At 42.8% G+C, this 24,823-nt stretch overlaps 1 protein-coding gene across 3 annotated transcripts in view; it reads right to left on the bottom strand.

The window, feature by feature from the left end:
• Nucleotides 1-1,490: 1,490 nt before the first annotated feature.
• Nucleotides 1,491-24,823, bottom strand: part of Golga3 (golgin A3) — a 48,549-nt gene continuing 25,216 nt past the window's right edge. For 2 of the 3 annotated variants that reach the window (XM_021162341.2, XM_021162342.2), the window contains exons 12-24: nucleotides 24,199-24,276; nucleotides 22,948-23,211; nucleotides 22,121-22,215; nucleotides 20,455-20,671; nucleotides 19,648-19,791; nucleotides 18,245-18,442; nucleotides 15,682-15,798; nucleotides 11,017-11,156; nucleotides 10,239-10,371; nucleotides 9,964-10,086; nucleotides 6,941-7,102; nucleotides 6,166-6,329; nucleotides 4,799-5,046 (exon numbers count right to left, since the gene is read on the bottom strand). In XM_021162341.2, the coding sequence (XP_021018000.1) occupies nucleotides 4,875-5,046; nucleotides 6,166-6,329; nucleotides 6,941-7,102; nucleotides 9,964-10,086; nucleotides 10,239-10,371; nucleotides 11,017-11,156; nucleotides 15,682-15,798; nucleotides 18,245-18,442; nucleotides 19,648-19,791; nucleotides 20,455-20,671; nucleotides 22,121-22,215; nucleotides 22,948-23,211; nucleotides 24,199-24,276 (2,007 nt within the window). In that variant the 3' untranslated portion in view covers nucleotides 4,799-4,874. Of the gene's footprint in view, nucleotides 5,047-6,165; nucleotides 6,330-6,940; nucleotides 7,103-9,963; nucleotides 10,087-10,238; nucleotides 10,372-11,016; nucleotides 11,157-15,681; nucleotides 15,799-18,244; nucleotides 18,443-19,647; nucleotides 19,792-20,454; nucleotides 20,672-22,120; nucleotides 22,216-22,947; nucleotides 23,212-24,198; nucleotides 24,277-24,823 lie in introns of all 3 variants that reach the window. The other variant, XM_021162343.2, reaches the window with a different exon arrangement.

Raw genomic sequence — 24,823 nt, 5'->3', positions numbered from 1 at the left:
CTGCTGCAGTGTAGAGGCTTTCCAACTGCACCCACATTCCTGTAATTACCCTCTCAGCCATGCTCTGGAAAGAGCCCCAATAAACTCCTTGGTTCCCCAGAGGGAACTTAACATTGTTGTTTACATATCCCTGAGAAGGAACTTTAGCCACAGGTCACCACCCAGTTTATTTTGGGAGCCAGGTTCATGCCATTGTAAGGGCCAAGGAGATGGAGATAGAAATAGTGCATACTTATACAAAGGTTGACCAAGAGCAGTGAATGGCATGAATTCTAAGAATTCTTACAAGAGGACTCTTAAATGGTTACCTGTTGTGATGGTTTGAATGAAAATGACCCCTACAAACTCACAGGGAGAGTCATTATTGGAGGTGTGGCCTTGTCAAAGGAATTCACAGTGGGTGGGCTTTGAGGTGTAAGATGCTTAAGCCATTGTTAATTCAATTTTTTTTTTTGGCTACCTGCTGATCCACATGCAGAACTCTCAGCTACCTTACTAGCACCATGTTTCCCACCAGGACAATAAAGGACTAAACCTCTGAACTGTAAGTCAGGCCCAAATTAAATGCTTTCCTTTATGAGAGTGGTGTTGCTAGGCAGTGATGGTTTAATTCCAGCACTTGGGAGGAAGAGGCAGGAGGATCTAGAGGATGAGATCCAGGACAGCCAGGGCTAACAGAGAAAACCTGTCTTGGAAAGACAAGAAAAACCAAGAAAGAAAGAAAAAAAAACATTTCACAATGTGATCTTGTTTGGAATTTGTCTTTGTTTTTAGTGTTAAGTAGAGAGCTAACTTATTTTTCCTAAATAGGCTTTTACCTAACTCATTTACACACGCATGCGCATGCACACCCACCCACCCACCCACCCACACATACATCGTTGAACAGAAAACCAAACAAGTTCACCCATCATGGATGGCAGGGGCATTAAATAACCCACTTTATAGTTCCCTCATAACTTGCTTCTAATACTGCATAAGCTATCAGGTCTCCAAGTGCCTCAGGGACTTATATACTGAGCTTCACAAATTATTCTCCTTCACCATACTTGATTTAAACTGTGTGGCTTATTAATAACTTTTACCTAAAATAGGCCTGTATAATTTATTGATCAAAAATAAAGGGTGAATGAAAAAGAGAAAAAGTTGCTTGAGATATGAAAATTAACCCAGCAGGAAGTAGTCCGCTTCAGAGCATTGTGCAGACAGGCTCCCACCATCCTCTGCTCATGCACATGCACATGCACTTGCAAGGGTGCCCCTTCTTCATGGTGATGGTGGATGCAGGCCAATGAAGAGTAATGGTTACCATGCTACTTCTGCTGGTCTAATACAACAAGGCGTGAATCTCCTTATCCTACCTCAAACTTTGGTAGGACATGATTACCTTTTAAAATAGTGTGAAACAACATGAGCTATAAAAGCTATTCCTAAATATGACAAAACGCTAGCACTAAACAGGAAGCCCTCCCCAATGAATTATGAAAACCTTTACCAAAAATAGTTTATTGCATAAAATGTAAGGAGTTCCCAAGCACACTTATATTAAAAAAAAAGAAGAGCAAAACAAGAACAGCAACAACATGCCTTTTAACGTTACAGTTTGTTACCAGTGACGACAGTTTCCCTGGGAAAGCCCCAACGTGAAGACTGACTCCCTTATGAGATAACTTTTTATAAAAATGAGAAACTCAAAAAGCACTGAAATGTTGGACCCTCCAAACTGGACATGGACCCAAAGATCTTGGCAGAACCTATGACCACTACAGAGTAGACTGGGCTAGAATGCCCAACTACTGAGTATGTTAGGATGAGACTCGGGATATCTCATACCACAGTATTATTCTTATCACTGGGGCCCTCCAAGGCTCCAGGAGTTTTTCTCTTCAAATATGATGGTCCCTTTTAAATCCAAAATCTTTACCTGCCAATTTTTATTTCAAAATGTATGAAAATATGTATCATAGTGACCTATAAGACTATGGCTTTTACAGTATCCACGTACTGGTAAAGTTTGTTTTGAAACAGAGAAGAATTTCACCGAGCTTTCTGATTTATACACCAAGACTACCTTCTTAGACAGCAGGTCCTTCTCCCTGTACCCAAAGTCCATGTAAAGTCAACCTTACATCTTCTCAAAATCATTGCCTGCTACAATGGTGTAAAAGTCTAAAGTCATGGCATCAATCAGACGTCTACCAGAAAAACGATAGAAATTTCATGGTAATTTTTTTAAACATAAGAAAACCAACTAGTAGTACAAATCATGCAAGCCAAGGTGTCCAGTCTAGGGCATGATACAGCATATATGATATATGCACAAACGGCGCACAATGGTGTGAGCCTGCCTGAAAAAGCAATCCTCCAGACCTGCCTGCGCTCGTTCATGAGCAAACCTAAAATTCCCAGTTTCGGCTGCAGAGGCAACAGTAATCAAGCTATATTCACTCAAGAATAAGCTCAAGGAGGTGAAGTACAATAGAATCCCTTAGATTCCTCTTAGGAGGGAAAAAGCCAAAACAAACAAACAAACAAACAAAAAAGGAAACTTGAAAACTCATTCAAGGTGACTTAAAGAACCCTAAGAGAACGCTAGCTCCAATCTGAGAGTCTTCTGAACCGCATATGTGAGAAAAGACACACTGGTTCACAAAGAGAAACTGAACAAGAAGCCAAGACATGCTAGGCCCTTCATGGAGCCAAGAGGAACCCAGCCAAGGACCCACAAGGCAGACTATAAAGTTTAGAAGAGGTGCCGTTTCTGTGGGTGTCCGTGCACATGAAACAGCAAAGCAACTGAAGAAATGAGTTAAGACATGAAACCAACCTTCACTTGAATGAGTTCAGAATTAACTCATTCTTTCCCAGACAACACAATCAACACAACTCACCTGAAGATCTCTTCACATAGGAGAATCTAGCTCTGTTGCAGAACTAAGTCCAAACCAAGTGTTATTTCTTGGTTTTGTCATTAAAAATACAAAATAAATAAGAATGCAAATTACCGTCCTTTTCTAATTTCTAACTTAGAGATTAAAAGGGTATATTTATAATAAAGTTTCAAAGTTTTTTAAAAAGATAAACCCTGTACAAATGATGATATACACATCTTAAAGTTCCAATACTTGCTACAGAATATTTTTCAAACACCAGACATCACTGTGGATAGTTCTACTTTAACCACATCAGCTAACCTTCTAATAGGATATTGTAAGAGAACACAGATTAAAAATTCCAAACCGATTATCCACAAAATAGACAAGAAACTCACTAAAAGACACCAACTAGCTGATCACTGCTGCTTAGAGATTCCTTCTTCAGGCCTTTCTCTCTTTCCCTTCTAATACTATTTCACATCTTTTTTGTTGTTGTTCCAGCTTGTCTGTCTTTTTAAGTCATGGTTTCATATAACACAGTCTTGCCTCAAACTCGCCATGTAGCTGAACTGATCCTCTTCCTGACTCTACCTACAAGTGCTGGGATTACAGTCACGAGTCAAAAAAGCCACTTTATTTTAAATTCTCTTCACAAGCATTCACAAAGATTAAAGACCTCAACTCTCCTAATTAGTCAGTATATAAAGCATTATTATGATTTGGGAAGCAGACAGCAATAAATCACACACTTAGTGTTGACTTTAAATAAGGCTTTTGTTTTTTGACCCTGTCTCAGAAGACCAAAGTTGCCCACCTCCTTTCAGGTATTACTCTGACTTCTTGAGCCACAAGTACTCAACAGAGGTCCGTGGTAGTTCCTGATGACCACACAGACAGACATTCACAGTGCTTCATGAACACCATCTCTGGGACACGGTGTATGCAGCCCTTAACCCACAAGGACCAAGGCGGCCTCCTCTCCTCCTCTTTTCCTCTACCAGTGTTCTCCAAATGTCAGGTGAGGTGAGTATGAGGAGACCTTGGAGGTCCTTTCGTCCCCTGTTAACTGCAAGGCCTGACTGGCCCTGCCTGTTCATAAGCCAAAGTGAGTAAAACCACAGAAGGCTGAGAGGTCAGTGATATTAATTCATGGAGACGCTGGCAGAAAAGACCTCAGAAATAAAAAGACTACAACTAAATCAATTCTTTCTGTGCCAAGAGTATTTGGTTTTAGGATGCATAGAAAATAAGTTATATTTCTTAAAATACATTTTTAAACTGATATCGCTAAAGCTACATATATACTGTTTCCCAATAGCAAATTTTCAAAAAGGAAATCAGTAAGACAATTAGGTCCTTAAATAATATAGGTATATGTTTTCAAAAGACTTTCAATATTTATATATACATCCTATTTAGGTAGAACAGTTTGAAAAGCAAATGAAATAAAAAGCAAAAGGTGTAAATATAAACTCACTTATGTAGGAAAGTGAAGGTCTTGTGTGCGTCTAGAGCCACATGTAAGAGTCCCTTCTTCTGCAAGTGACTGTTCAGAAGGACATACTCAGATTTCACCAGCAGTCCAAACTCTGATGTTTTCAGGATTTGGTCATTTCATGGGAGAAGCTAGATGTGGTTTAAAATGATTATGCTTTTAATCCTTGCCTCATCCCATTTATTTATTTATTTATGAATGACAGAGTCTTCCTTTGTAGCCCTGGCTGTTCTGAAACTACTGACCTGTAGACGAGGCTGGCCTCAAACTCATAGAGATCATGCCTGCATCTGCCTCCTGGATGCTGGGATTAAAAGTATGTGCCATTACCTCCCAGTTTTTTTCTGTTATTTTAATCCTTGATAAAAAGTAAAGGGAAATTTAAATGTCATTTCTTAAAAAAGGAAAAAAGAAAGCCACCAGAGCATTCGATCAAATAAATAATATTGACAAGAGAATTCCTTCGACAGTCACAAATACTTGTGTGATGAGGACAACAGTGGTCATTGGCCCAGCCCTTCTCTGGGAACACTGTTTTGATTATGTAGTTTTGTGTCTCCCCGGGGATGGGCATGCTCTGCTGGGGCAGCTTCCACCTGAGCCCACGAGGACAGGGACTCATGCACAGTGATGGTATGCTCCTCCATCTGGCGCTGGAGACTGTCCATTTCCTGCCTGGGGAGATGAGAGAAGGCAGAAGAAACCCTAAATCATACAAGGATCAGACAGAACCACCAGCCACAGCTCTAACAAGCTACAGTGAGTATGTGTTTCTCTCAAAGACTAATCAATGTTATTACAGACCAGCAAAGTCAGCTGGAATCTGTTGTTTGCTTTAACAAAATCTCCATCATTCAATTTTACTAATGAAGACCCAGGAGCCAGATGCTGGGGTGAAAGCCTGCTAGCTCAGAGAGGCAGAGAAAACTTCCAGCTGACCTTCCTCTTCAGCAACAACCCAAAGGAAAAGGAATCTCTCCTCCTCTGCCTGGTCTCAAAAACCCCTCCAACTTCTCTCCACCCTGTCACATCCTGGGATCTCTCTATCCATGCTCCTGACGTCCTCTTATTTCTATGTTCTTTTTTTCCTATGTTCACTCCCTGCCATATGGCTGATTGCTCCTCCTCTAGACTTATGGTTGACTTTATTTATCCTGTTTAAATAATCAGAAAGCTCTTGGATTAAAGGGGTGTGCCAGGCTGAGACACATCACAATTAGAAACAGGTTTTTCCAGTAAATAATACAATCATGGGTTCCTAGTGTCATCAAATATCCTGCAACAGGAACAAAGAAGGCAAAAGCGCTTGGCATTTTTTTTTCCACTCTGGGCAGAAGCCAGCAAACTACCTGATATAGGTTTCTGTTTACTGAGAGGTGCTTCCATCAGGAACATGAGAAAGATACAGACCTGAGGGCCTGATGCTAATCAAGTTGCTGTCTAGAAGCTGTCACCTGAGGCTATTGTCACATGTGATTTCCCCCAACAAGGTCACCTGCCTATCAGGGTCCCATGTGCCATATACAGCCCATGATGCTGGTCTCTTCTGTCCTAAGCTAAGAGGCTCAGCATATAGGGGAGAGGTTTAACACCTGACCTTTTAAGGGCCCACCAAGACTTAGTTAACTATTTTCACCTTACACATGGACCCCAGAAGCTCTGCCAGTAAAAACCCTCTACTTCACAAGAGATTCAAAGACATAGGCACTCTACAAACAACAGAAGAGATGCCACCAGGAAAAACATGTCATGCCTAAATACTGAACAAAATAGGGCACAGAAAACAGATCATACTTGAGCTGCTGCAAACAGTTGTTGAGATTCTTGAGGGGTTCCTTGCTCACAGCCGGTGGGGGCCTCAGCAGCTCCTCTAGCAATGAGGCTGGGACAGGGCAGTCTGGTATCTTGATGGGTGTTGCAGGACTGGATGAGTTGGACTCACCCTTTGGCTCTTTCTTCTGTTTGTAAAAGCACATCATTAGCTCTCTTCATTCTCCACTGTGACAACTGACCTTCCCTGCATCCTCACTCTGAGAAGAGGACTAAACTACCAAGTCCAATAGTTAGCAGGTTAAGATATACTAGCCGGTCCAGCAATCCTAATGCACTTAGTTAAGCACAAACTACTTATGCATGACCCTAAGGGGAAATAACTGAACATGGCATTACAGCTCTCTTATGGGAGTTTCCTGAGATATAACCCTATACTTTGAGCTTCCCTAAGAAATTAGGCAATATTTACTTCAATTGTGCAAAAATTATCTGCCAGCTATTTCAACACTGCATCAGGGCTGATACGTGTGTTCATCAGTTTAAAATAGTATCACAGCAAGATGATATATGTGTTCAAGAAGAGAAGTAAATATTCTCTTGAACAAAATAAAGTTGTTTGGCCACTGTCCAAGGAGAGCTCTTTATGATCTTTGTGCATAAGATAGTTCAATGTTGGTTAAGTGTTTTGATCTGTGAATGACTAGAAAACCTGCCAATCTCCTGCCTTCCCCCCACCACACCCCCAGCCAAATCTAAATGAGATAGACAGTTAACTTGTAAGAGACCTAAATCCAACCTTGGCTGCACCACGGCGGAGATCCAGCTTGAGCTGTTGGTTCTGCTGCAGCAGAGTCTTCATGTTGTTCTTTAGTTCAGACACTTTGGCTTGAAGCATAAACTTATCCTTCTGCGTCTCAGACAGATCTTCTTGTACCATTTCCAACTCAGACTTGATGGTCTAAGGAAAATGAGCATATATTTTTAAAGCTAAAAGATCTTAGTGAGTGGCTCATGCCTATAATCCCAGCACTGGTGAGGTTCAGGAGGCAGAATGATTAAGAGTTCAAGGCCAGCCCAACTTGAGATTCATCCCTTGTACAAGAACCAATCCCTAACACTATCAATGATACTCTGTTAGGCTTACAGAAAGGAGTCTAGCATAACTGTCCTCTCAGAGGCTCCACCCAGCAGCTGACTGAAAAAGATGCAGAGACCCACTGCCAAACATTAGATGGAGCTTGGGGAATCTTATGAAAGAGTCATGGGAAAGACTGAGGGCCCTAAAGGGATAGACCTCCACAGGAAGACCAACAGAATCAACTAACCTGGACCCTTGGGAGCTCCCAAAGACTGAACTACAAACCAAAGAGCATATAAGGGCTGGACCTAGGCCCCTCACATGTATGTAGCAGATGTGCACCTTGGTCTTCATGCCAGTCCCCAACAACTGGAGTGGGGGATGTCCCTGACTCTGTTGCCTGTCTATGGATCCCGTTCCCCTAACTGGGCCTCCTTGTCTGGCCTCAGTGGGAGATGACATGCTTAGTCCTGCAGTGACTCAATGTGCCAGGGTGGGTTGGTACGCAGGGGGGCTTCGCCCTTCTCAGAGAAGAAGGGGAGGGAGGATTGGGAGGAGGGATTGTGTGAGGAAGGGAACTGGGAGGAAGGGGAGGGCTTCGATCAGGATGATAATTAATTAATGGGAAAAAAGAAAGAGTTCAAGTCCAGTTTTAGCTACATATCAAGCTTGGGCTACATAAGAGTCTGTCTTAAACATCTTTTTTTTTTTTTTTTTTTTTTGGTTTTTCGAGACAGGGTTTCTCTGTGTAGCCCTGGCTGTCCTGGAACTCACTTTGTAGACCAGGCTGGCCTCGAACTCAGAAACCCGCCTGCCTCTACCTCCCAAGTGCTGGGAGTAAAGGCGTGCGCCACCACCGCCCGGCTGTCTTAAACATCTTTTTTTTTTTATTTTAAGATTTATTTATTTATTATATGTAAGTACACTGCAGCTGTCTTCAGACACTCCAGAAGAGGGAGCCAGATCTCGTTACGGATGGTTGTGAGCCACCATGTGGTTGCTGGGATTTGAACTCTGGACCTTCGGAAGAGCAGTCGGGTGCTCCTACCCACTGAGCCATCTCACCAGCCCCCTGTCTTAAACATCTTAAAACACACTTTAAGATGTTAACTTTTTTTCAGTTTGGGGAATGTACTTTTTGCTAGGATAAGGTATCTTTGTATCTAAGCAGTTTCCAAGGCACTGACAAGTTCACTGAAATCAAACCATTGACTTTAAAAAAAGATTTATTGCTGGGCGTGGTGGCGCATGCTTTTAATTCCAGTACTGGGGAGGCAGAGGCAGGTGGATTTTTGAGTTCCAGGCCAGCCTGGTCTACAAAGTGAGTTCCAGGACAGTCAGGGCTACACAGAGAAACCCTGTCTCGAAAAACCAAAAAAAAAAAAAAATCCTTATTTTTAATTCTGTGTACCTGTGTCTGTGCATGGATATGTTCATGGATATGTACACCCGAGCACAGGTGCCTGTAAAGGCCAGAAGAGAGAGCTGGATTTTCTAGAGCTGGAGTTACATTTGGTTGTGAGCTGCCTTACAAGGTGCTGGAAACTGAACTTGAGTCCTCTGGAAGAATAACAAGAGCTCTGAATTGCTGAGCCATCTCTCCAACTCCAACCCTTAACATTATTTTTAGAGTGATTGGTTGGCTGGTTTATGTGTGAGTGCCTATGTGTGTTTATGTGCAGCACAAACATGCAAGAGCCCTCAGAAGCCAAAAGAAGGTGTTGACTTTCTTAGAGCTGCAATTATAGGAAGCTGTGAGCTACTATGTGGTTGCTGGGAACCAAACCCAGGTCCTCTGCAAGAGCAGTGAGTGCTCTTAATTGCTGAGCATCTCTCCAGCAACCCTGACAGTTAACATAGAGCCTTTCTCAAATAGCAGTATCTGTATTGCCACAGTTAACTCCAAAGAATCTTTAAATTCCAAAGTCAGCTATTAGAATAAGTTAAATCAGGCTGGTGAGATGGCTCAGAGGGTAAGAGCACTGACTGCTCTTCTGAAGGTCCTGAGTTCAAATCCCAGCAACCACATGGTGGCTCACAACTACCTGTAACGAGATCTGATGCTCTCTTCTGGTACATCTGAAGTCAATAGTAAATAAATCTTTGGGCCAGAGCAAGCAGGGACTGAGCGATTGAAATTGACAGGATTGAGTGGGGCCAACCAGAGAGAGTGGGGTTGTCTGGAGCAAGCAGAGGTCCTAAAAACTAAATTCCCAACAACCACATGAAGGCTCACAACCATATGCACAGCTATAGTGTACTCACATACATAAAAATAAATAAATCTTTAAACATTCCTAAGAAACCATATAAACCAATAAGTGAGGAGTATTATCAAGTTCTGTTTCTGGTCCTTTCCCTGAGTAATAAAGACTATTCATTTGAGCTTTCATGGAGAAGCCGACCATAAACTAAGCTCACATTGCATATTATACTACTCACTAGAGCTAATAAAAAGCATGTTCCTGGTACATGCATTTCATATAGCATAACAAAGGGATAGTGCTTGAATTTGTCTGTTTCTCTTCCATCCAGCATGTAACCTATACCAGGTAATCATGCTGAGTCTCATTCTAAAATGGGGACAGTGTCTTCAGATCACTGGGGTGGGGTCAGGGAGCCCGGACAGTGATCGACGTGGACATCAGCGAGTACTCCTGTTGCACGTGTTAACACTCAGCCTGGCTGGGACTGAATCATCTCAACACAGGTCCAGGACCCTGGACAGGGATAGGACCAACCTGAAGTGTCTGTTGTGTCCCCTCCAGTTCTTTCTTGCCCTGTTGCTCTGTCAAGTCAAGCTGCTGCTTCAGGGACTGAATCTCTCGTTCTTTCTGATCCAACTCCCATTTGAGATCTTCCATCTAAAGAACAAAAGCACATGGCTAAGACAATTTAAAAAAGCTGTCTTACACTGTAAAACAGTTGTAAGGAATTTCTATCCATCCTTCAGTATTACATTTAAAAAGCATATACTCTCTGTCTGAGCAGTAGGGAAACAAAGCCTAGCTGTCACCTCTTGGCTCCCTGTCGGTTGCTGGCTCAACTGCTCATCTAGCTTCTTCTGTAGGAGCTGGAGCTGGGTTCTAGCTTCTGCCAGCTCAGTCTGGAATTGTGCTATTTCTTGAGAATGCTTTCCATCCTGAATCCTGGCATTTAAACAAACAAACAAACAAACAAACAAACAAACAAACAAACAAGTTAGAAATAAAATGACAAACTTCTCTCAATTTGTCCTCCAGGGCTGTCCATGGTGAGACTCTTGACCATGGCTATAGACAGTGTGGAGTCCTTCCAATGCTTATCCATGCACTAACCCCGAAAAGCCCTTTGTACTCTGTACACTCTGGTCACAAAGCTCAGCCCAGGATGCTGTCAGACACTTTCATAACAGTGAACAGAGGCCTCTGAAGCTTCTGTAGAGGTGAGGTACGTGCAGCCCCTTTCCTCGTGTCCAGGCTGATACTGTTAGTGTGATGCTACAATGAACCTCAAAACATCCCTTGACTGAGTGTTCAAATAGGGGTTCTTTCTATTCCAGGAAGAAGTCAAGGAAGAGCTGGGTTATGGTTAAACTTAAGCTTCCTGAGAAAGGAGTCATTGTAATTTTGCTCTTTTGACTTGCCCTAAAGTACTTGGCACCTTAGAGTAAGACAGATGATCCCTGGGGTGTGAGATCCAAAATGAATTAAAGACGAGAAAAAACCCCAACTGCTCTGATATGGTATATGGAAAATGACTGTGATCACCATCGCCAGCCCTGGGGTATGCTTGTGCAAGCATCAGGTACTCACTGGAGCTCATCCACCTCGGCCTGCAATGTCTGTACCAGGTGTTCTTTGGCCTGCAATTCTTTCTTCACCTCACTCAGCTCCAAAGTAGCTGCCTTAAAGTGGCGGCGGTTGTGCCCAGCTTCTATCCTGGCAGCAGCCATCTAGAAGAAGGTGAATATGTTGACATTACTCACACACAAGTTGTACCAAGTTGATGGAATATCAAATACCAGCACTGAAGCCCCTCTCAAACCCATGAAGACCTGGACACATCTGTGTCATTTCCTCTCAAGACTAAATTACTGATAAAGATGAAGGTAACTGGCACTATGCTTAGCATGCAGTGGGCCAGGAACATATGATGGACAACTAAATGAATCATTAGTTTAAATAGGTTGTATATTCCTCAACCATACCTGTTTATTACTAGTTAAGTTTATTCCTAATTCTTCTTTTTTTTTTTTTTTTTTTTTTTGCTTTTAAGACAGGTTTTTTTTTGTTTTGTTTTGTTTTTTGTTTTTTGCCTAATAGCCTGGGTGTCCTGGAACTCTCTCTGTAGACCAGAATGGCCTGGAATTCACAGAGATCCACCTGCTTCTGCCTCCTGAGTGCTGGGATTAAAGGAGTGCACCACCATTCCCAGCTATTCCTAATTCTTATATATTTTTATCTAGTTGTAACAACTGATAAAACTGTCTTTCTCTGAACATTTGGTGATTTCAAAGTCAACAATAGATCCTCTCAAAATTTCCAAGCAAATTCTTGAATGCATAAAAAATTCCATTTTCTTTTCTAGTCATTTAGAAATATTAGAGAAACAATTAGAGCTGGTATCTGCCTGTGTAGTAACATTGTGCCTAGAACTTTTGAGGCCTAGGGTTCATTGCAAAGAAGAAAACAGAAGGCATCATCAGTGTAACCATTACTTAGTCAATGTATCCTATTCTTTCACTTTAATGTCCTTCAAATTATGTCACAGATTTTTTTTTTGGTCAGGTTGTTTCCATTCAAAATGTCTGCTCTTAAGATGAGAACCAACAGGGAGATTTACAACTGGACAATGTGAGAAATTTTGGAATGCTCAATCCTAAATCAGGTATGTTCATCAGATCTTTCCCTTCAGGGCTCAGGGAGATACAAATTCAGAAAATGGGTGGAGAATCAGAGGGGATGGATGACGTCCTCTAAACACAGCAGGATTGACACACATAAGAATTCACAGGAAATGTGACAGCACACACAGGGTCCAAACAATGAGAAGGGGAAGGGCACAGGAACTCCCAACCCAACCGAGAAACTATCTGCCAGTGATATCCACGTACAAACAAAAAATTAGTTTTATTCAATGGAATCTCACTGGGTATATTAACCACACCTCAGGCCTGGACCCATCTAGTTTTTAGACAAAGAAAGGGTATAGAGTTGGGTAGAGGGGTGGGAGGATCAGGGAGGAGTTGGGGGAGTGGAAAAGCATGATCAGAATAGAATGTATAAAAAATGTTTTAATAAGAGAAGAAAAAGGCTGCTTCTAAAACAAGTAAAACTAACACACACACACACACTACAACATACCATTCTTAAAACATGCTCCAGCTGGGCATTAACATGCATACCCTTAGTCCCAGCACTTGCGGGGCAGATCTCTGTGTGCTTGAAGCCAGCCTGGTCTACATTGTAAGTTCCAGGCCAGCCAAGGCTACATAGGGAGACCTTGTCTAAGAAAAGACAAACCCCATACAAACATCTCCCACAAATCCTCTTGTCCTTCTGAAGGTTTCAAAGCACAGTAACAATGTCTTATAGGCTGAAGAGATGTATCAGGGATTAAAGTACTTGCCATAATAGCAAGAGGATCAGAATTCATATCGCAGGTATCTACATAAAAAACCAAGTGTGTGTGAACAGGCAGCATTAAAAGCCAAAGATAGAATCCCCAAGGAGACTAGCCATTAGCAAACTTCAGATTTCATTAAGAGATCCTGCCTCAAAGGGTAAGGTAGATCAATCAAGGAAGATTCCGGAAACTAGCATAAGGCCTCTACATGCAATTACACACTCACGGACAAACATCTGCATACACATATGTGCCAAACAACTGCAGATATGTATATACACATCATACATGCAAACAACAGCCACAAAAATCACAAAAATATTTTACTGTCATGTAGAAAGATTTAAGCTTTGTTCATAAGTGTCTGGCGGGGGGGGGGCGGGGGACACTTAGTTATATACCTATTATTGCTCCAGCACTTCTAGTAACAAATTTCCTAGTCATGCCTTCTTTTAAAGCAAGAATAAAAATATGTAATGAGATGGGTCAGTTGGCACACACCTTTAATTCCAGAAATCAGGACAGAGGCAAGTGAATCTTTGAGAGTTCAAGGCCAGCCTGGTCTACATAGTGATGGTCAGGACCATGAGAGTCTCTGTCTCAAAACAAAAAACAAACAAACAAAAACCCAAATAGAACCAAAACAAAACTAAGTGATATCTAACCACAGAACTGATGACAGATGTGGAGATGCAATAGACCATGTATCAAAAACCTCAAGCAAAGCCTGGATATCTACTCAGATAATCACATGTGAGCCATGAACATACCAGTAACTGCTCATATTAAAATATGTTTACAAAGCTTTAAAATTATCTTATCTTAAAACTTTTTCTGGGTTAGTGAGGTGGCTCACCAAGTAAAGGTGCTTGCCACATAAACCTGACCATCTGAGTCAAAGCCCCGGAACCTGTGTAAAGGAGAAGGAATCGGACATCATTGAGGCCCATTCCCCAAGCATAACTAGCCATTTTGTTCCATGCCTGCCAGCTGCTTCATATTGTTGCTGTAATGTGCCTAGTAGTCATTGACACAGAAAAATAACTTGACTCACAGCAGGGTCATGCTGATCACATACTCTGTTATGTTTTGTATATGATGGGGTTTGGCTAGAGAGATGGCTCAGTAGTTAAGAGCACTGACTACTCTTCCAAAGGTCCTGAGTTCAATTCCTAGCAACCACATGGTGGCTCACAACCATCTGTAATGAGATCTGACGCTCTCTTATGGTATGTCTGAAGACAACAACAGTGTACTCACATACATGAGATAAAAAAATAAAAATAAAAATAAAAACAAAAAAGAAATTCTCCAGCTGCAGCCTTCACTAAGGACCAAGCAAGACAAGGGTCAGCTTGAACCGTTGTGTCTCCATTACTAACGAAACATGTAAAACAGTCTGACCACCCTACTCCCCCCTGTATCTGCTATGAGCTCAATGTGGCATTTGCTGTTTTAGTCTTTAAAAGCTGACACTGATAAATGCTCAGTGCACAGCTTTCCACTCCCAAGTCTGATATGTCTGTTGACCTGATCCATCAGTCTTTAGGTATGTGTTCAATAAAGCATCCCTGTCTGACTGAGATTGGTGTTTGCGTGGCTTGTAGGACAACTCCTGAAACCCAACATCATCAAAGTTATCCCTAGATTTCCACAACTCACACACATCATGTACATATGTATACATGATGAATTTAAAAAAATTTTAAGTTACAATTATATTTTACTACCTTCGGTGGGCACTGAGGCATACACCTGTAATCCCCAGTACTTGGGATGCAGAAGAGGATCATGAATTCATGGTTTCTAGGCACAGTGGTACACACCTTTAATCCTAGCATCTGGGAGGCAGGGGCAATGTTGAGCTCTGTGAGATAAAGGCTAGCCTGGTTCATGTAACCAGTGTTGGGCCAGCTAGGGCTACATCATGAGACTCTATCTCAAAAATACAACAGTAAAAATAAAGAGTTCAAGAGTTCAGCCACACTGCAAATTCAAGGACATTCTGTGCTACAAGAGACACTGTCTCAGATAAAGAAAAAGAAAAAATAAAACTGTATGTGTATATGAGTAACAGAATATTATACACACACAACAGTGGCCCTGAGTCTGCTTTGTGGCAGGACGTATGTCAGCAGGAAGCTCACATTCTAAAAGAGAAGGGGTGTAAAGAAGTGGTGGCAACATGGCTTGGGAGGTAGAGGCAGGTGGATGTCTGTGAGTTTGAGGTCAGCCTGGTCGACAGAGCAAGTTCCAGGACAGTCAGGGCTACACGGAGAAACCCTTCTCGGGAAGAAAAAAAAAAAAAATAAAACCAAGAACGGAGCAGGGGATGGACTGCGTATTGGCCACCACAGGCCTTTGCTGTTATGATTTACACGACAGATCAGCAAAATGGGAGTGTGGGAAGGAGCTAGCCACAAAGACAGTTCTATCTGCAGCCATCATTCTTGACTGTTTTTAGTCAAGGTCTTGTTATAGAGCTTAAGCTGGCCTCAAGCTCACTACATAGAGCTCAAAGCTGGCTTTGAAGACAGAATCCTCCTACTCATGAAGTCTTGTTGGGAGTGTGCACAAACGGGAAATGTGGTTTTTAAACTTTACAGGGATGTCTTTTCCCAGCAAAGACTAATATGTGTGTGTATGGGTGGTCCAGTCTATCTTTCCCAGTCCCACATTGCTAAAGTGGTTTAGTATGATGTCACTTTCTATAAAGAAACAATGCCATGTTCCCTGCAGTCTGTGTCATAACTACCCAGTCCTTAGAAATAACATTATCATGTGAAGGGCTACACCTCCTGGAAGGCCCAGTAAATTTGAAGTTGGATTCGGTTCCTAGCACTTACGCATACCTGTTCCTTCAGGCTGTTCACTTCCATCTTTTCTTTCTCTAATGAGACTTGTAAGGCTTGGACAAGTTGCTTCATCTGGCGATCCTCCTCCTCTTTGCGCTGTAAAACTGCCTGCACCTATATCAAATCATGAAAGGATGAATAAGCAGCAGTATCAATTCCAATCACCTATACAACCTGCAGTGCAATCTGAGATCCTCTACAGTCAGGTGGAGCCCGGTAGGATGCCATACATAATAATGGCATCACAGGAAAGGAACGAAGTAGGGAAAGTGAGAAACCCCACTCTGGGCTAGCACTGTCGCTCAGTTGGTAGACTGCTTGCCTAGTAGGCATAAAGACCTGGATTCGGTTCCTAGCACTTACGCATAAAACAAAACAGACATGGCTGTAAACCCAGGGCAGAAGAATTACAAGTTTAAAGTCATCATCCTCAGCTATCTAGATCCACGATTCCCACTTCAGAGAGAGAAGGGGAGTGTTGAAGGAGAGAGAGAGCGATCAATTGATGCAGAAGTCTGTCCTCACAGGAGTGTGTCTAACAGCTGCATTCAAGAACACAGATTCGAACCCAAAAGAAAGATACAAATGTATCATAAGAGATGTTTACAAGGAAGGCAGCCCAGCAAGGACAGTAGTGGAAGAAACTGGAGCAAAATGAAAATTAACTAAACTCTTCTAGTAACTACATAATTTTAAGGCTTGTGTGTGACTTGTACTGGCTGGTTTTGTGTCAGTTTGACACAAACTAGAGTCTGTCACGAGACAGGAAGGAGCTTCACTTGAGGAAATGCCTCCACGAGATCCAGCTGTAAGGCACTTCTCAATTGGTGATCAACCCAGGGGGTGGGGGCAGCCCATTGTGGGTGGTGCCATCCCCAGACTAGTGGTCCTGTGCTGTATAAGAAAGCAGAATGAGGAAGCTTGAGGAAGCCACATAGTAAACAACACCTCTCCATGGCCTCTGCATCAGTTCCTGCCTCCAGGTTCCTACCCTGCTTGAGTTCCTGTCCTGACTTCCTTCAGTGAAGAACAACAATGCACCAACTGTCTGCTCAGTCTGAGAGCCAAATTCACTTTCAACTATTTCTTTTTTTTGTTTTTTTGGTTTTTTTTTTAAGATTTATTTATTATATGTAAGTACACTGTAGCTGTCTTCAGACACTCCAGAAGAGGGCGCCAGATCTCGTTGCGGATGGTTGTGAGCCACCATGTGGTTGCTGGAATTTGAACTCTGGACCTTCGGAAGAGCAGTCGGGTGCTCTTACCCACTGAGCCATCTTACCAGCTCTTCAACTATTTCTTATTTTCGCTTTTCAAAATCTCTTCTCTTCTTTAGCCCTATTCAACTCTCTCTCTTCTCTGACCCTATGCTCTGTCTCCTGGACCCTACCACTCCTCCCCAGTCCTGATGCTCTCTTCAACTCCTTTCTCCCCTCTCTGTCTGTCTCTCTCGGCACTTAAAATATTTCATATTACAAATGTAAAGTGTAAGGTGATTAAAGCCTTTCTTTCCTTTTCAACTTGCTTTTTGGTCATGGTGTTTCATAAAGCAACAGAAACCCCGAGACAGTAGTGGGGCACTGCTGTGACAGACCTGACCATGATGTGGGGAAGATTGTAAAGGGTCTTGAAACTTTGAGCTAGAAGAATTCCTAAGCTCATTAAGAACTCAGTAGGATGTTTTTAGGAGCTTGGAAGGTTAAGAATGAGGAGACCAGAGATGCAGAGGTACAGAGATGGAAGCCTGGCTTGTGAAGTTTCAGAGGCAAGTTTAGAAACTCTAACAGGGCTGTTTGCTACTTTGAGTTAAGATTCTGTCATTCTGGTCAACAGGGGCTTAAGAGTCAGCTGTGATTAGGACTAACAAGAGACCATAGAAATGAAAACTTGGCATTACTGGGACAATTTGATGCTGGTTAGCTGGAGCTAAGAAATTAATGGTGATTGAGAAGAGACCACCATCATTAAGGTGAAATCTGGGAAGTTTCCTGAGAACATAGAAAAGCTGTGTTGTATCTTGTGCTGGCAGTAGAACTTGGTAGTTTAAGAGTCACTTAGGTGGTACTGGCTTTGAAAGCATGAAGGGTAATGGAGAGGAGCTGAGGATTGGCACTGAGAGAGGCCACTAGTGAAGATGTAACCCCAGTGACCCTTAACTGATAGTTTTAAACTTTTCTTGGATTGTTCAGTGTCCTCCAAAGCACTGAAGAACCTAAGGAGCTAAGAACAGAATCTACAGTAAGATGCCAAGTTGGGGTTCAAATTTCAGCTTTAAATCCTATAATGACTCCAGGCAAGTGTCTTTTGTACAGGTTGCTGTCTAGAACCAGAGGACAGTCTGACCTGTCCCACCAGGAGCCTACTACACAAAAGGGACTAGTGAACTTGGTACAATGAGCACAGGCTCTTACTGCTGGGGATCCAGGTTTATGCCATGGCCAGGTTCCTCTGAGCCAGGTGTGGTCCCCTAAAAGTGGCTATGACTCAGTATGATGAGACACTGATAATAAGTATGTTCCACATGACTCTCATGCTGCTCCTGGCATAAAGGTCTCAGCACCTGCAGATTCAGCTGTACCAGGTCAGCTTCCCTCTTGGCTAGTGCAGTCTCCAGAATGCTGTTGTGCTCCCGCAGAGCTGCATTAGACTGTCCAAGGCCAGTGAGCTTCCCTCGCTCGTGCTCTAACTCCAGAGCTAGTTTCTTATTTGACTCTTCAAGACGTTTTATCTTCCTTCTGAAGCCTCTGGATTCTTGAAGCTGAAACATATTGGTACATGTAAAATGTCATGCTCTGGGCAGGTACGGTGATCCATGGTCATAACCCCAGTGCTTGGGAGGCAGAGGCAGAAGAATCAACTCAAAGCCACCATGGATATAGGAGACCCTGTATCAAAAGCAACACCTCCCCATGTGCAAAAATCATATTCTGCAAGACGGACTACTCAACTGAAAATACTCAACTGAAAAACGTAAGCAATTTTCTCCAAGAGCTAATACACTGCCCTTGACCTACTACCTACGAGTCTGCTACTCTTTTGAGTTCACAGGCTTCCCAGAAGCCAGTCCAGAAACTACTCAGGGCCTCGGATAAGCTGCTCACAAACAAGCATGGAGTTGATCTGATCTCAGCAATACCCACTTGAAGACAGGATAGAGATTGCTGAACAAAACACACATCTCAAAATGTAAGTTATGTGAAGTTCCCAAAGGCCCTACTGTAGCAACATGGTAGGGTTGCCCAGGGGCAGGAGACAGGATCTTGGTGACAGTGCTGAAGCACTGCTTGAACAGGGCTAATAGGCCGGGCAGTGTGGTGTACACCTTTAATCCCAGCGCTTGGGAGGCAGAGGCAGGCGGATCTCTGAGTTCGAGGCCAGCCTGGTCTACAGAGTGAGTTCCAGGGCAGCCAGGGCTACACAGAGAAAACCTGTCTCCAAAAACAAACAAACAAACAAACAAACAAAAACAAAAACACCCCCAAAACCAAAAAGGGTTATATAGATCTAAACAGAGAATTCTCAACAGAGGAATCTCAAATGAAATACTTAATGAAATCAGAGAAATCCTGTCTCAGAAAACAAACAAACAAACAAACAAACAAAACAAAAAAAGGCTAATAAACTGAGTTGTCAGTTCTTTGGCAGATTTAATTTGGGTTTGTTATTTAAATCAAAGCATCCTAACTGGGAAAAGAACAGGATTATCTAACCTTTAAACACTGACTTAATGACAAATCTGTTAAGATGGATTCATAGCTATCCTGGGACTCATGTGGCATAGGGGCTATAGGCTAGACACACCTGCCTCCAAATGTCTCAGTAGTCTTAGCCATGTGGTAACTGTAAAAGTGGTAACTATTGACATCCTCCCTAGAGTACTGGCAACAATGTGGTCCACCAACAATTACAAGGTGATCCTGGAGCAAAGCACAGCCACTATGTGCTTAGCAATGCAGGTGTTACCTCATCTTCTAGCTCCAGCACCTTCTCCCGGGACTCTTCCAGCTCCTGGCTAGTCATTGTGATCACCTCCTGTAACTCCTTCTCCAGTAGTATCTTGCTTTGGCCAACATTCTGCAGTTCCACCTCCAGAGCACGAATCTTCTCCTGAAAGGCAAAATGGGAGACATATTTAGTCACTGGCCTTTTCCTCCTTCAACTCTCATGGACACATACCTGATCACATTATAGATTTTTAAAATTTTTATTCCACGTTATTCATTTACTGTTATGTGTATGTGCATGTGTGTAGGTGTTCTTGTGTGCATGCACAGTTCAAAGGACAACTTTTGGGTGTCAGGTCTCTTCCTGACTTCTACAATGTGACTGGGAATCAAACTCAAGTCATCAGGCATGGTGGAAGGGGCCTGTACCCATTGAGCCATTCAACCAGCCCAGTTGTTTTAGTTTCTGAAACAGAGTCTCCTTACTAAACAGCGCAGGATTGAAGTAGTGAACTTCTCCCCTCAGCCTCACAAGTGTTGGGATTGCATTACTAAACCCAACTCAGAAGGCTCTATTCTTTTGTTTGATATAGGTCTCATATAGCTCATGCTGGCTTAGAATTTGCCATACAGCCAAGATTAACCTTGAAATTCTGATCGTCCTGCTTCAGCCCAGTGTGAGTTCAAGGCCAGCTTGGTCTACAAAGCAAGTTCCAGGACAGTCAGGGCTGCTACACAGAAAAATCCTATCTTGAAAAACAAAAAACACAACAAAAAAAACCCAAGAGTCCTAAGGACTTTGACAGGGAGAAATGTGTTTACCTACATGTAGAACAGGGTCACTGCTGCCACCTGTGCTCTGAGCTCTGAGCTGGTTTAGCTCTGCATCTGTAGCCTCCTTAGAAGCCAGAGCCTCCTGCAGGCGACGGCTGAGAATGCTCACAGCATTCTCATAAGCTTTGTGCTTAGTCTTCATCTCCTTCTGGGCGCTGGTCAGATCTGAGCCCAGCCTCTTCATCTTCTGCTTCTGTTCTGTGATGGCCCTGAGACATGAGAAAGCTGAGTTAACCTTCAGTGCAACCAACCAGGTCCCTGGCCTGAAACACCAAGGGGATATGTTGGCATATTCACCCTCTATGGCTGGATGGTAGAGTTTCTGTTTGTTTGTTTTGTTTTTCTGAGACAGAGTTTGTCTGTGTAGCCCTGTCTGTCCTGGAACTTGCTCTGTACACCAGGCTGGCTTTAAACTCAAGAGATGTGCCTGCCACTACCCCAGGCTTAGGGTACTAGCTCTTGAGAGACCAATTTAACTTAACACCATTCTGTGTTCCCAAAACCTGGCTGATCCTTAGGAGAATTTGGGCAAGTGTGTTCTTGTTTTGGTTTGGTTACTAAAGGAGAAAAGCTATCTGTCAGGAATCTATGCTAGAGGGATAGGACAAACAGTATAAATCTACTAAGTCAAATCTACCATCATCAAGATCTGGCCTCCTCTCTGCACAATTTTAAAAGTGATTTTGTGATGGGAATGGTGGTATACACCTGTAATTCCAGCATCTGAGAGGCTGAGAAAGGAAGATAGCTACAAGCCAGAGACTATGCTGGACACAGAACAGCTGGGCTACAGAAAGAGACCTTTACTCAACAAAACAAAATGATCTTGTGAGGGCAGAAACAGCACGCTTCCACCAAAAAATATCCCCAACATTTTTCCTGAAGGTCAAAAACAAACTCTTAGCAGGTTTCTGAAGATATGACTAGCTGATAAGACATAAGCAGCACAGAATATACCATGGAGTAAAGAGGTCCCAAGAGGTTAAGAGTCAGAGCTCATACTGTAATCCCAGCATTTGAGAAGGTGAAATAGAAATATCACAGGTTTGAGATCAGTCTAAAGAAAGAGAGTCTCAAAAACCAAAAGAGCAAAGATAGCTGGATCTCAATGAGTTCTAGGCCAGGTAGAGCTACATAGTGCTATTCTGTCTAGAAAAATAAAATAAAATAAAATAAACAGCCCAAAAGGGTATTTGCATATCTACATATATGAATAATGGCTGGTAAGAGTCATGCGTTTTGATTTGTGACAGACGAGTCTCAGTGCTAACCCTAGTGAGAGAGCAGGGATGACAGGACACTGACACCAGTGTGTAGCACAAAGTCAAATTAAATAAAAGGAGATTTTAGGACTAGGGCAGGTGCCTCCATGAGACAGCTTCTATTTAGTATAATCAACACCCTGGCTTTCAGCTCCAGCTGAGGTAGAGGGAGTGCTTCTGTAAAGGATGCTTGAGCAAATCAACTTATAAATTCAGATAAATAAGTAAAAAAAGGTAACTGCCAAATCCTGAGGGATGTTAGAACCATGCTCCAGGCTGCTCAAGTTTAATAAGGGTATGCTAGGAACACAGCAACACTGAGGACTATCTAAACTAATCCCTCTCCCACCAGAGCTGATGCCCCTCCATAGGTAGGTGTATGCTGCTCAGACTTACTTCTTGGCCTCTTGTTGCAGCTCTTCTATTTGTTTCTTCAGTGTCTCATTGGCCTCGGTAAGGGCTATCATCTGCTCTTTGTCAAACTTCAAAGACTTTAAAAAGAACAACAAAAAAACATGTGCAGTAAGTAAAAAGCCACCTACTCCCGATATCTGTCACTGATGACAACACTTCCTAGCGATCGAATGTATTTCTGGGGGTTGAGAGACCTGGCTCCTCTCCTAGAGGACTCAATTTCAATTCTCAGAACCCACATAGCAGTTCATAATCATATATAATTCCAGTTCTAAGCAATTCAATTCCTCTTTTAGCTTTTATGGGTATTACATACATGGTAAAGAGATAGACATGCAGCCAAAACATCCATACACATAAAGCAAAACAAAACAACCACAACAAATTTGACCACTATGTCCAGGCCATTAAATGCCTTCCTAAAGCCAATGTCCTGGCAGAGGGAATGGGTAGGTGGCCCCACGATCCTCCCCGTGACTGCATCCTGCCTAAACTCAGGCTATCTGCAGAGCACTCGCTCTCTCCTTTCTGTCTGGTGCCAACTCTGTGGACTTCAAGGCTCAGGAAACTAGCTCCCCAGACCCTGTAACACATGGCATGTCCTGATCTGAGCTCACTCTTTTTTGTTTCTTTCACGTGGCATCACAGCATGCATTTATCTGAATACTAGTTTCAGGAAGGCCTTGTCTCTGGATTGTTTTAAAAGTCTTTCTTGGTCAATGCTCCCCATTCCACTCTGTACACAGGAAGCCCCCAACACACTTAGCTGAGCCTCCACAACTCAAAAGAACCTAAGTACTGCATTCCACCTGCAGGTGAATCTCCATTTCATCTCGTTCTTTCTGCACTGACTGAAGGTGCCCCTCAAGCTCTGCCATCTGCTGGTGAACCAGGGACATGTCCTTCTGCAGCCGTGAGTGCTCTACTTCCACAGTCTTCTTCTCTCCCTGCAGCTTGATTAGCTCTTGCCTCAGTTCCTTCATCTCAGAGTCCAGCCGTTTTTTGGTGGCTTTCAGTTCATTGATGAGTTGATCTTTGGAAGTAGCATCTCGCCGGTATGCCTCTACCATCACCTTCAAGACACAAGTAATAAGCCAGTAACAGTCAGTATCTTACTCGAGGAATAAGGCTACCTTATAAAAATATTTACCAACAATTTTCAAGGCATAACCATCTTCTCACCCACATTCTAGAAACCCAGGGCTTAGAGGATTAGAGGAAAATGCTTTAACCACTAAACTACATCTCTAGCCCTAGGGTAGAACTTTTTACACAAAACAATACAGTTAGTGAAATCTAATACTACCCATTGAGAAACACCAATGATGATGGCATGTCTGGATTTCTGTCACACAATGTGACTACAAACGACCCCAAATCTGAACATTGCATGAAGCATCCCATTATCTTCCTGTGATCCTGTATCTTCTGGGTGGTCTCACAAAGAATCATCTCCCTGTGGTTGGGGTTCTGGGATTCTCAAAGTTAATCCTTTGTGTATCTCAATAATAAAATAAAACACTACTTACAAACGAGCTTTGGAGGATCTTCCTCTCTTAGAACAAAACATTCAACTGGTGACTGGCAACCAAGTAAGGGATCAGAGCCCTTCCTCCACCAGGAGACAAGGGCTTCAAAATACAAAACTTAGGTCATGGACCTTTTTGGTACAAACTACGTTTGTTTTAATGTTGGATTAGAGTGTAAGCTTTTCACATTCTATATAGCAAACACAATAAGCACATGCTGACCAAAAACAAACAAACAAAAAAACCAAACAAAACCACACAGTTCTTGGGAGTGATAACAACAAGGCATCCTCACAAGGTACCACAATGGTAGCTACGTACGACATTCAGTCTTCAAGGATCACAGATCCTACCTCAGGAGAGAAAGGGCATGATGCCTCATTGACTGCAATGTGGTGAGTGACAACTTAGAATAAGTATGCCTTTTAAAATGGTAAGAAAGACTCGGATGCTTCCCTCTTTCTGATTTTGCTCTACTGCCACAGACAGACTACTCAGCAGTACGCCCAACACTTGCTTCCCGAGTCTTACCTTTTGCTGAACAAACTGCTCCTTTACTTTCTGCATCTGTTTTCTCAACGTGGCTGTCTCCTGCTGCAAGTGCTCCACCTAGAGGAGAGGTTTGCAGAAGGATGGGTTGAAGTGGAAATCAAAGGACCCTTGATGGAGGAGAGCACTGGTTTGGTTTGTTCCGTCATGCTAGTTTTTGCTAAGGACACACATGTAGTGGTCTGCCTTACATAGCATTGTTGAGCTCAACTTGTGGGAATGCTGTCATTGAGAGAAGTCTGCCCCAAAACTGCTCGTGAGGTTCCTGCGGCAGTCTGCCACTTTCACAGCCTCACCTCAGGCTGGTTGGCCTGAGGTTCCTTCAGGCCAGCCCATGGTTCCTTCAGGACTGAAGGACAGCTGCTGGTTCATGCCTGGTGTGGGCCTGCCAAAAGGACTGCTCTGTAGCCACTGAGTTGTATTTGGTGTTTGCTACAGGACTGAAGTGCTGCCCAAGATTGAGCAAAGAAGAAAGAAAGAAAGAAAGAGAGAGAGAGAGAGAGAGAGAGAGAGAGAGAGAGAGGAAGGAAGGAAGGAAGAAAGAAAGAAAGGAAGGAAGGAAGGAAGGAAGGAAGGAAGGAAGGAAGGAAGGAAGGAAGGAAGGAAG

This window comes from Mus caroli, chromosome 5 (genome assembly GCF_900094665.2).
Source record: "Mus caroli chromosome 5, CAROLI_EIJ_v1.1, whole genome shotgun sequence".
Classification (NCBI taxonomy): domain Eukaryota; kingdom Metazoa; phylum Chordata; class Mammalia; order Rodentia; family Muridae; genus Mus; species Mus caroli.
The sequence above is the reverse complement of the archived record's forward strand: the minus strand, read 5'-3'. Positions and strand labels throughout refer to the sequence as shown.